The following is a 13,273-nucleotide window of genomic DNA, read 5'->3' on the forward strand; positions in this document are numbered from 1 at the left end:
GCTAGTGAGCGCACGGTGTCTCCAGTGTGGGTGCATAGCCCGGTACGGTTCATACCAGCCCTTCGTATTGGCCGGGCTAGAGTGGGCATCGAGCCAGGTAAGCTTGGGCAGGCTCGGTGCTCAAGAGCTCCAGTGCGCCTGCACGGTCCGGTCTATCCAGAGCCACCTCCACACACCAGTCCTCCGGTAGCAGCTCCCCCGCACCAGGCTTCCTGTGCGTGTCCTCGCTCCAGTATCACCAGTGCCCGCACCACGCATCAGGCCTACAGTGCGCCTCGCCTCTCCTGCTCTGTCGGAGTCTCCCGCCTGTTCAGCACAGCCAGAGCCTTCCTTCCCTCCTGCGCTGTCGGAGTCTCCCGCCTGTTCAGCGCAGCCAGCGTTTTCCTCCTCTCCTGCGCTGTCGGAGTGTCCCGCCTGTTCAGCGCAGCCAGCGTTTTCCTCCTCTCCTGCGCTGCCGGAGCCTCCTGCCTGTTTGAAGCAGCCTGAGCTGCCAGTCTGCAGGGTGCTGTCAGTCTGCAAGGAGCTGCCAGTCTGCAGTCAGAGCTGTCAGTCTGCAAGGAGCTGCCAGTCTGCAGGGAGCTGCCAGTCTGCAAGGAGCTGTCAGTCTGCAAGGAGCTGCCAGTCTGCAAAGAGCTGCCAGTCTGCAAGGAGCTGTCAGCCTGCATGGAGCAGTCAGAGCTGTCAGTCTGCAGGGAGCTGTCAGTCTGCAGGGAGCTGTCAGTCTGCAAGTAGTGGTCAGTCTGCAAGGAGCTGTCAGCCTGCATGGAGCAGTCAGAGCTGTCAGTCTGCATAGAGCAGCTAGATCCGCCAGTCAACCAGAATCTTCCAGATCTGCTAGTCAACCAGAATCTTCCAGATCTGCTAGTCAACCTGAATCTTCCAGATCCGCCAGCCAGCCAGGATCTACCGGAGCCTACTACCTACCTGAGCTTCCTCTCAGTACTGGGCTTCCCCTCAGTACTGGGCTGCCCCTCAGTTCCGGGCTGCCCCTCAGTCCCGGGCTGCCCCTCAGTCCCGAGCTGCCCCTCAGTCCCGGGCTGCCCCTCAGTCCCGAGCTGCCCCTCAGTCCCGAGCTGCCCCTCAGTCCCGAGCTGCCCCTCAGTCCCGAGCTGTCCCTCAGTCCCGAGATGCCCCTCAGTCACGAGCTGCTCCTCAGTTCTGTGGGGTTCTGGGTGAGGACTATTAGGCCATGGTCGGCGGCGAGGGTGGATTATCCCAGGACGCGAAGGGGAGGAACTATGACATTTATGGAGTGGGGTCCACGTCCCGAGCCGGAGCCGCCACCATGGACAGACGCCCACCCGGACCCTCCCTATGGTTTTGAGGTGCGTCCGGGAGTCCGCACCTTGGGGGGGGGGGGGTTCTGTCACGCCTTGGTCTTAGTGTTTTGTGTTTTCGTTATATATTTGGTCAGGCCAGGGTGTGACAGGGGTTTATGTTGTTGTAATTCGTATTGGGGTTTGTAGTATTTGGGATCGCGGCTGATTAGGAGTGTTGTATAGGCTTGGCTGCCTGAGGCGGTTCTCAATCAGCAGTCAGGTGATTCTCGTTGCCTCTGATTGGGAACCGTATTTAGGTAGCCTGAGTTTCACTTTGTATTTCGTGGGTGATTGTTCCTGTCTCTGTGTAGTGTTCACCAGATAGGCTGTAATAAGTTTCACGTTCCGTTTGTTTTTTGTATTTATTATAGTTATTTCATGTATCGTCACTTTTCTTCATTAAAGACATGAGTAACCACCACGCTGCATTTCGGTCCGACTCTCTTTTGACAAACGAAGAACGCCGTTACAGTTACATTAAAAATGCCCTTTACTTACCCAGGTTGTTTGGGATTTCTTATGATTGCCTTTTGTAGAGAACAGCTGGGGATCTGATGATCAGAAACATCCAGTTGAATCATGCCGGGAAGTACATCTGCGTGGTGGACACAGACGTGGAGAGCCTGTCAGCAGTGGCCATATTGATTGTAAAAGGTAAGAAACCCTCCTTTTCGCAGAATTACCACTCACTAATTATAACTGGAGTCAGTTCCTGTAAACACAGAGGGAGTATGTTTGAAGGCCCATTTAGTAGCACCGTTTACAGGGGAATATAGTAGTTAGCTTAATTACAGACATAGAATAGCATCATATAATTGAGCTGTTGTTGCTAGGGGGAAACGTACAACTGACACACAGGAGGCATTCTTAACTATTGAGAGAGAGGCCCTTTAAGGACTACATGACACATTTATATTAAATTAATGACAAGCATTTTGCCAATGTCAGCTTAGGTTGTACATTGAGTCGTCATCAATATTATCTTACTGAATTACATCACTTTTCTGTCACAATACCCATTAGATGGCGGATCTGAAGGAAATAGAGTAGGCCTACCGGGCCTAAAGTGAGTTCTGTCCTGAAGCATCAATCGTCAATGTCATTTTGGGCTTACAACGTGCTCTTTGACAAAAATGTATTCTTAGGGTAACACACAAATGTATGTACAAATGTATGTTGTACAGTAGATAAATAAAGATCCATTTCAGTGTTACTGATACCTTTTAGTTCTGAAATGAAAAGGGACTTTTATTCAGAAAACTCCTTACTAATGATATTGAATTTTTTTTTTATGAAGGTTGGTATGAATCATACTACAATACTCATAAATGTGTTTCATAAATGTGATGTGAATGTAAAATACCTAAATATGTCCATACAGTGTACTGTATTAAAAAGGGGAATTTTTTTCATTCCCATTGTAGTGATGCCTAAAACAAAGCAAATGTAGTATGTTCATTTTAATCTCCGACTATTTTAACGCCCCTGAGATTCTGACAGTATTCTCTCGGCCCTGCCAAGGATATATAATTAACGAGATAAAGAATTGATCCTTGATTGTAGGTTTTAATGAGGGCGACACATCAAAGCTTCTTATTGGAAAGAGCTAATGAGTTTTACATAGATCGATATCGTACAAATTAAGCTGATGTTGACATTCTAAATATAATATATTTAGCATGTCTTTATTATAGAGCGAATCACAACAACTTTTGACAGCTATTATACATTATTTGATTAAATATCAAGTCACGTTTGCAGTTCTTTATCATGTTTATGAAGTGTTGCACTGGCAAAATGCTCTAATAATTGAAATGTTGTTTAGAATTCAGTTCAAATTCCAGCAAATGAGGAGTGTCAGTGGTTCCTAGCACAGATATTATGAAATATCTATTTAATTCTGTGGTTCTTACACTCATTGTTTGCTGGTGGTCTATGTATTAGCTTTGGCGAACTGACACCTTCATTACAACAGGAAACAGCAGATGAGCTTTAAACATCAGCCCCTCCAATTGGTTGGATAATAAAACTAAATAATTAAAACGGGGTTTCTCGAAGGCTACAGAGATTGTTTTCATTTTCACCTTTTAACGTAGCCCTGTGACAACTACAGTACTGTTGATGAGAGAGAAGAGGATAATTAGAGGGGAAAAATGTATACGCCTGAAGTGGCTTCCTATTCCTTATTAATAGTGTTTTCCATTACAGCACATAGTGAGCTTTGGGCAAGAGACATATCTTTCTCTGTATTTTGGCTCTGGCCAATACAAGATAATATACAATAATATACAGTGCCTTCAGGCAGAAGTCACACCCCTTTTTCTCACATTTTGTTGTGTTACAGCCTGAACACACAATAACCCATAATGTCAAAGTGGAATTATGTTTTTCAAAATGTTTACAAATTAATGAACAATGAAAAGCTGAAATGTCTTGAGTCAAGTATTCCACCCCGTTGTTATGGTCAGCCTAAATAAGTTCAGGAGTAAATGTTGCTTAACAATCACATCATATTGGAATGAACGTTATTTACAATAAGGGTTACATGGAGAAAATCGGACCTCTCTGAAATGAAAATGGATGGTCCTACTTTCAGCAAAATATATTTGACCTTAACCATCCCTAAATGGTTGAAAAAAACAACAACAAGTAACCCTACCCTATACCCAAAATAATAAATAGAACAAAGAAAACATGTCTACCATCTACCCCCACTTCTTGGACAGGCCAGAGCCTAACATGTGCAGTTTTAGAAACTGTTCATCTCTTCATCTTTTAAGCATTACATAGCAATGTGTGAATTTAGGGCACAGAGCCAGGGCCAGGGCTGCGGGCCAGAAGGTTGTGGGTTCGCAGACAACATGGGGTGTAAGATCTCCTTTATAGCAAAAACAGGTCGGCCTTTTATAAACATTTCATGCAATTCAACATACTTTCACATATTAGCGGAGTCATTTTTTAATACCACACAAATTACCAAAATTACAGGCTAAGAATTGACAGAGAGATGTGTTCATCTTATCATATTTCTCCAATGCCAAATCAGTGTGTCTTGTTTGTAAAGAAACTGTCCAAGTTTACAAATAATTGAATCTGAGATGTCGTTAGGAATCTGAGCATGGTATTTTCAAAAGTTATGCCTACCTTTCCACCACAGACAGAGTAGGCCTACCGACAGAGAGAAATGCAAGCTTTATCTTCTGGCTACTTCTTCAGTGGCTTAACCCAACGAGAGATGATCAGAAGTGTTTCCCTAAAAATTGTCTGGGTTTAAACATCTATTGTACAGAAAGGGAATAGCTTAATCAATTGATAGTGACCGAATTAGATTACTTCCCAAGCAAAGCCAGCCTCTGAATATCAAAGAAACAAAACAATTCTATCCCCATATGCATCGGAGTGATGTCTTTCCCAGGTATCTTACGGCTTGTTTCTTTACGGCCCTTCACTGACATGGAGGTAGGCTATTTAAAGTAGTGGGTGGAGGAATTGACCGACAGAATCTATTGGTTATAGCAGCCCGTAGCCTAATTTTGTTTGTAAAACAGGTAGGTTTACCTCTTATTTCTTAAATAGGAAGAAATAGGCTCCTACCACAAAGCCCTCTTGTTGTTAGTAAAGTCTAAATAAAATAAAGGTGGGTTGAAATGAATTATGCCTACTCGAATTTGTATTCTTTCAGCATCATGAGCTGTCCATTTCCGATTGTGCCACTGCTTCTGCTACAAGTTTCAGCACCACTATGTAAATTACTCCAATCTGGCTTATTGTGAGGTCAATAACTCTGATAAATACATCACGGCCAAGAAACATAATGTTTTTAATAAAAATCTATTATAGTAGTAGCAAGCTATCAAAGTTGATCTCTGGCCCTCATCTTTGCACTCTCTTTCTAAAACTGATTAGAACATAGGCTATAGGCTAGTCCACACATTTTTGGGACTAGGCCTAATCAACAACAAAAAAATCAAAAGAAACCTTTGGCACTCCTCCTAAACTGTCACCAGAGCCCTACACAGCACAGCTATTGGTTAAGCAGCACACACAAAAGTATTTGATCAGAAAGAGCAGAGCAGGCCGGGGCTCAGGATTGGAATATCCATTGCGCTGTGTAATGCAGCTTAGTTTTATCAAACTAAATCAAACTTTATTTGTCACATGCGCCGAATACAACAGGTACCGTGAACCTTACAACCTTACCGGGTAAAGTAGATAATAAACAGCAAGTAGCAGCAGTGTAAATAGTCCTGGAGAAACTCTCGACTCGCTCCACTACGGCCCAGTCAATGTTAATGGGGGCCTGTTCGGCCCGCCTTTTTCTGTAGTCCACGATCAGCTCGGTATCCGAATTGGAGTGGGTCTAGGGTATCCGGGATGATGCTGTTGATGTGAGCCATGAGCGGCCTTTCAACTCACTTCATGGTAGTCATTTAGGCAGGTTACCTTCGCTTCCTTAGGCACAGGGACTATGGTGGTCTGATTGAAACATGTAGGTATTACAGACTCGGTCAGGGAGAGGTTGAAAATGTCAGGTAAGACTCTTGCCAGTTGGTCGGTGCATGCTTTGAGTACACGTCCTGGTAATCCGTCTGGCCCGCGGCTTTGTGAATGAGCTCGTCTGGTAGGCTCACGTGACTGGGCAGCTCACGGCTGTGTTTCCCTTTGTAGTCCCATAATAGTTTTCAAGCCCTGCCACATCCGACGAGCGTCAGAGCCGTTGTAGTAAGATTCAATCTTAATCCTGTATTGACTCTTTGCCTGTTTGATGGTTCGTCAGAGGGTATAGCAGGATTTCTTACAAGTGTCCGGATTAGTGTCCCGCTCCTTGAAAAAGCGGCAGCTCTAACCTTTAGCACGATGCGGATGTTGCCTGTAATCCATGGCTTCGGGTTATGATATGTACGTATGGTCACTGTAGGGAGAGACGTCGTTGATGCAGTTATTGATGAAGCCGATGACGGAGGTGGTATACTCCTCAATGCCATTAGATGAATTCCGGAACATATTCCAGTCTGTGCTAGCAAAACAGTCCTATAGCGTAGCATCCAGGTCATCTGACCATTTATTGAGCGAGTCACTGGTACTTCCTTCTTTAGTTTTTGCTTGTAAGCAGGAATCAGGAGGATAGAATTATGTTCAGATTTGCCAAATGGAGTGCGGAGGAGAGCTTTGTATGCATCTCTGTGTGTGGAGTAAAGGTGTTCAATAGTGATGTGCTGGTAGAAATGAGGTCAAATGGATTTAAGTTTGTCTGCATTAAAGTCCCCGGCCACAAGGAGCGCCGCTTCTGGATGAGCATTTTCTTGTTTGCTTTTGGCCTTAAACAGCTGGTTGAGTGCCGTCTTAGTGCCAGCATCGGTTTGTGGTTGTAAACAGATGGCTATGAATAATATAGATGAGTACCCTCTTGGTAGATAGTGTGGTCTACAGCTTATCATAAGGTACTCTACCTCAGGCGAGCAATACCTTGAAACTTCTTTCATATTAGACATCAAGCACCAGCTGTTATTGACAAATAGACACATACCCCCGCCCTCGTCTAACCAGACGTTGCTTCTCTGTCCTGCCGATGCATGGAAAATTCTGCCAGCTCTATATTATCTGTGTCGTCGTTCAGCCACGACTCGGTGAAACATAAGATATTACAGTTTTTAATGTCCCCATGGTAGGATAGTCTTGATCGTATATCATCCATTTTGTTTTCCAATGATTGCACGTTGGCCAATATAACGGATCATAGTGGAGTTTTACTCACTCTCCCACGAATTCTCAGAAGGCAGCCCGACCTCCGTCCCCTTTTTCTCCGTTTTTTCTTCACGCAATCTTTCCAGTTCGAGGTGTGTTATTGCTGTTCTGATGTTCAGAAGTTATTTTCGGTCATAAGAGACGGTTGCAGCAACATTATGTACAAAAAAATAAAATAATTTTAAGTTAGAAACAACGCAAAAAAAAACTTGCAAAATAGCACAGTTGGTTAGGAGCCCGTAAGATGGCAGCCATCCCCTCTGGCGCCATTCACCTATTTACACCATCCTAGCAGCTATCTTCGAAATACTGTATAACTTTGCTCTGTGCTTCTCCCATCATGCACATCGAAACCTATACGCTGTTGATAATTTGATTGAGACCACACTAAGTAGCCTATAGACGCAATTGATGTATTTAAAAAAATATATATATTTCACCTTTTATTTAGCCAGGTAGGCAAGTTGAGAACAAGTTCTCATTTATAACTGCGACCTGGCCAAGAATAAAGCAAAGCAGTTTGTCACAAACAACAACACAGAGTTACACATAGAATAAACAAAACATACAGTCAATTCAGTTGAAGAACATCTATATACAGTGTGTGTAAAAGAGGTAAGAAAAGGGAGGTAAGGCAATAAATAGGCCATGGTGGCGAAGTAATTGCAATATACCAATTAGACACTACATTGACATGCAGAAGATGAATGTGCAAGTAGAAATGCAGGGGTGCAAAGGAGCAAGATAAATAAATAAATACAGTATGGGGATGAGGCAGTTGGATGGGCTATTTACATATGGGCTATGTACAGGTGCAGTGATCTGTGAGCTGCTCAGACAGCTGGTGCTTAAAGCTAGTGAGGGAGGTAAGAGTCTCCAGCTTCAGTGATTTTTGCAATTCATTCCAGTCATTGGCAGCAGAGAACTGGAAGGAAAGGCTGCCAAAGGAAGAATTGGCTTTGGGGGTGACTAGAGAGAGATTCCTGCTGGAGAGTGTGCTACGGGTGGGTGCTGCTATGGTGACCAGTGAGCTGAGATAAGGTGGGGCCTTACCTATCAAAGCCTTGTAGATGACCTGAAGCCAGTGTGTTTAGCAACGAGTATGATGCGAGGGCCAGCCAACGAGAGCGTACAGGTCGCAGTGGTGGGTGGTATATGGGGCTTTGGTGACAAAACGGATGGCACTGTGATAGACTGCATCCAATTTGTTGATTAGAGTGTTGGGGGCTGTTTTGTAAATTACATTGCCGAAGTCGAGGATCGGTAGGATGGTCAGTTTTACGAGGGAATGTTTGGCAGCATGAATGCAGGATGCTTTTTTGCGAAATAGGAAGCCGATTCTAGATTTAATTTTGGATTGGAGATGCTTAATGTGAGTCTGGAAGGAGAGTTTACAGTCTAACCAGACACGTATGTATTTGTAGTTGTCCACATATTCTAAGTCAGAACCGTCCAGAGTAGTGATGCTGGGCGGGCGGGCAGGTGTGGGCAGTGATCGGTTGAAGAGCATGTATTTGGTTTTACTTGCATTTAAGAGCAGTTGGAGGCCACGGAAGGAGTGTTGTATGGCATTGAAGCTCGTCTGGAGGTTAGTTAACACAGTGTCCAAAGAAGTGCCAGAAGTATACAGAATGGTGTCGTCTGTGTGTGTGATATTGTGCGCCCAGCTGAGAATCAGAGATGAGGGCACACATCGATATACAGTATAGCCTAATAAGCAACTAATTCTAAAACCCTGAGAAATATTTAAATTTCATCAATTAGAAATGACATAACACTCCCCTTGACTAGATATAAAAAATACTAAACCCTCCCCTTCACTGAAATTAAAAAAGCATGACCCTCCCCCATTTTCTTTCAGGTAACCATTCTATCCATTTTCGTCCATTTGTAAGTTGCATCGACTCACTCTGTGTGCAATAAGTGTTTTTTTTTATCACATCTCATCTCTGTACGCCACACATACAGTCTCTATTTCTGAATCGACTCTTCAGATATTTTCATATCTTATCGAGCACAGTCTTGTATTTGTGTATTATTATTACCTCACCAGTTCTCATTACTGAACGTCACAAACCCTTGGATATCTACACGAACCCTAGCCTCCATAATGAATCAGTGATATACATATTGGATTAATTTTTTATTTACTAACTAACTAATCAAGTCACAGAATTACATAAACAAACAATATGGTTATTGGTTACTAACACAGTGCATTGATAAGTCCCTAGTGGGCTAAACCAGTATGACGGCTTGGTAGACAATGGAAAGGGGTGGGGACAGATAAAAAGCGGGAAAGATAAAATGGATCCACTACACTCAGTTGATAATTATATTAATTGAAATGTATGTATTTACGCCTGTATGCCATTGTTGTCTTCTCTGTTGGAATCGCCGACCCGTCTGCTGGAGAGTCAGTTCATCAGAGAGTCTCTGGTTAACTTCCCCAGAAGTCACAATGTCTTTCATAGTTGTTGCTTTCTCAGTGGCTCTGGATAGTGTCTGTTGTAATGGATACGTCAGGCTTACAGATGGTCGTTGCATGGAATAGATGCTTCCGCGGTTGTTGGTTTTCTCGCGCTAGATTTACATAATTTCCAGCTGCAGACTAGTAATTCTACGTCTAGGATTTGCTCTTATTCTGTAGTGATCGATAGTCTCAGAGTTGTACCATTTCCAGCCATGTAGCCAACACTACACGCTGTCTGGTCTCCTGGGCCTGTTGTTATCTTTTCAAAAGTATTCTTATACTTATTCATTAGGGGTGAAACAGTTCACAAAACTCACTGTTGGGTATGATACGGTACAGTGGCGTCACGGTTTGGTACGGTTTCGATACATCGACAAAATAAATGCCTGAGAAATATGTCATTTGTATTTAGATTTTCCATTTATTATAATAGTAAACATGGGTAGCTTTAATTCCCAGGAGCATATGGAAACAAAGGGACAACAAAAAACAACAGTGCCTAGTCATTTAAAACAGAACTTCAACAAGAGTGCATAGTCCAATTAAGAAGATTAGTCTATCCAAATGATCTGCAGTGAGCACAGATCGGCTTGCTGTGACAATGTCAGCCGCTGTGGAGAATACCCTCTCGCTAGGGACAGAGGTCCCAGGCACAGCCAGGTAGCGCCTTGCTAACATGGCAACATGAGGGTATATTAACTCTTTGGTCTTCCACCATGTACAGTTGAAGTTGGAAATTTACATACACCTTAGCCGAATACATTTAAACTCAGTTTTTCACAATTCCTTACATTTAATCCTGGTAAAAAATTCCCTGTTTTATGCCAGTTAGGATCACCACATTATTTTTTGCAAGCCTCCTCCAAACATAGCAATAGTCATTATGGCCAAACAGTTATTTTTGTTTCATCAGCTATTTTTGTTTCATCAGACCAGAGGACATTTCTCCCCGAAAAGTACGATCTTTGTTCCCATATGCAGTTGCAAACCGTAGTCTGACTTTTTTATAGCGGTTTTGGAGCAGTGTCTTCTTCCTTGCTGAGCGGCCTTTCAGGTTATGTCGATATAGGACTCGTTTTACTGTGGATATAGATACTTTTGTACCTGTTTCCTCCAGCATCTTCACAAGGGCCTTTGCTGTTGTTCTGGGGCAAATGTCATGTTACTCGTATTGCCACTTGAATAGTCTATCGGCATTGAACAGAGCCTACACGTTGTAGAAGTTTTATGCACCACTCGTTGGCAATCCCCGTTATAGTTTACAGGGAAACCGAAATGTTCCCAGGTTGTTCCCAGGTGGCAGACTGCTCCTTTGCATTTAGCTAACTGTTAATTCCTTCATCAGCTAATTGCTGCTACGATGGTCTCTTAGCTCTGTTCTCGCTGGAGTGAAATAACTAATGAGCGGAGCTGCATACAGCTATGAGACAAAACACCTTTCTTTTTTTTAAGACAACTTTATTACTAAACTCAGAAAAAAAAGAAACGTCCCTTTTTCAGGATCCTGTCTTTCAAAGATAATTTGTAAAAATCCAAATAACACTAGCAGCTTACAGACGGTAGGCAATTAAGGTCACAGTTATGAAAACTTAGGACACTAAAGAGGCCTTTCTACTGACTCTGAAAAACACCAAAAGAAAGATGCCCAAGGTCCCTGCTCATCTGCGTGAACGTGCCTTAGGCATGCTGCAAGGAGGCGTGATGACTGAAGATGTGGCCAGGGCAATAAATTGCAATGTCCGTACTGTGAGACGCCTAAGACAGAGCTACAATGAGACAGGACGGGCAGCTGATCGTCCTCGCAGTGGCAGTCCATGTGTAACAACACCTGTACAGGATCAGTACATCCGAACATGACACCTGTGGGACAGGTACAGGATGGCAACCACAACTGCCCGAGTTACACCAGGAATGCACAATCCCTCCATCAGTGCTCAGACTGTTCGCAATAGGCTGAGAGAGGCTGGACTGAGGGCTTGTAGGCCGGTAAGGCAGGTCCTCACCAGACATAACCGGCAGCAACGTCGCCTATGGGCACATACCCACCGTCGCTGGACCAGACAGGACTGGCAAAAACTGCTCTTCACTGACGAGTCACGGTTTTGTCTCAACAGGGGTGATAGTCGGATTCACATTTATCGTCAAAGGAATGAGCCTTACACCAAGGCCTGTACTCTGGAGCGGGATTGATTTGGAGATGGAGGGTCCGTCATGGTCTGGGGCAGTGTGTCACAGCATCATCGGACTGAGCTTGTTGTCATTGCAGGCAATCTCAATGCTGTGTGTTACAGGGAAGATATCTTCCTCCCTCATGTGGTACCCTTCCTGCAGGCTCATCCTAACATGACCCTCCAGCATGACAATGTCACCAGCCATACTGCTCGTTCTGTGTGTGATTTCCTGCAAGACAGGAATGTCAGTGTTCTGCCATGGCCAGCGAAGAGCCCGGATCTCATTCCAATTAAGCCCGTCTGGGACCTGTTGGATCGGATGGTGAGGCTAGGGCCATTCCCCCCAGAAATGTCTGGAAACTTGCAGGTGTCTTGGTGGAAGAGTGGAGTAACAAGAACTGGCAAATCTGGTGCAGTCCATGAGGAGGAGATGCACTGCATTACTTAATGCAGCTGATGGCCACACCAGATACTGACTGTTACCCCGCCCCCTTTGTTCAGGGACACATTATTCAATTTCCATTAGTCACATGTCTGTTCAGTTTATGTCTCAGTTGTTGAATCTTGTTATGCTCATGCAAATATTTACACATCTGAAGTTTGCTGAAAATAAACGCAGTTGACATTCTTTTTTTGCTGGGTTTATATAGATATTTTTCCCACATTCATTTATATGCCATAATATTTTTTTGTACAATTAAATATATATATATATATATATATATATATCTTCCTAGCTGGAATATATGATTAATGTGTTGTTAGGTTCACAGTACATACCGAACCGTGCAACCTGGACCCTGTACCGAACGGTTCAATACGAATACACGTACCGTTTCACCCCTATTATTCATTCATCTTATGCAACATTCAGAAGTAAACCTGACAGTTGGGAAATGTCCACTTTAAGAGGGACAGTTATGTGTGTTTCCTGTCCTTCATGAGATCACCAAATGAAACACACTCGACATGACTGTCCCTTAAGTGTCCACGGACCATTCCCACATTCTCAAAATTATAAATATTGTTTCATTCTCCCATTTTGGGGATTATGAGTTTCGGCAAGAGAAGCTCTGTTCTCCATAGACTCTCTCCCTCAATACTACATGGCAGTTTCTACCAGGTATTTATGACCGTTGTAAAACCTGATGTGGGAGAGAAAATGAGAGAGGGGGAGCCACGATCTACACCCAAAAAGGGCCATGTCGTGACAGATTCAACTACAAAGACCAAGGAGGTCGTCCAATGCCTCGCAATGCAGTGCACCGATTGGTAGATGGGTAAAAAAATATATATATATCCCTTTGAGCATGATTAAGTTATTAATTACACTTTGGATGGTGTGTCAATACACCCAGTCACTACAAAGATACGGGCGTCTTTCCTAACTCAGTTGCCGGAGAGGAAGGAAACCACTCAGGGATTTCACCATGAGGCCAATGGTGACTTTAAAACAGTTACAGAGTTTAATGGCTGTGATAGGAGGAAACTAAGGATGGATCAACAACATTGTAGTTACTCCACATACTAACCTAATTGACATAGTGAAAAGAAGGAAACCTGTA

The 13,273-nt window shown here is 43.6% G+C and overlaps 1 protein-coding gene across 1 annotated transcript in view; it reads left to right on the forward strand.

The window, feature by feature from the left end:
• Positions 1 to 13,273, forward strand: part of cntn3a.2 (contactin 3a, tandem duplicate 2) — a 68,678-nt gene that overhangs the window by 21,517 nt on the left and 33,888 nt on the right. The window contains exon 13 of the mRNA XM_020506392.2: positions 1,856 to 1,973. Within this exon, the coding sequence (XP_020361981.1) occupies positions 1,856 to 1,973 (118 nt within the window). The remainder of the gene's footprint in view (positions 1 to 1,855; positions 1,974 to 13,273) is intronic.

Source organism: Oncorhynchus kisutch, linkage group LG17 (genome assembly GCF_002021735.2).
Source record: "Oncorhynchus kisutch isolate 150728-3 linkage group LG17, Okis_V2, whole genome shotgun sequence".
Classification (NCBI taxonomy): domain Eukaryota; kingdom Metazoa; phylum Chordata; class Actinopteri; order Salmoniformes; family Salmonidae; genus Oncorhynchus; species Oncorhynchus kisutch.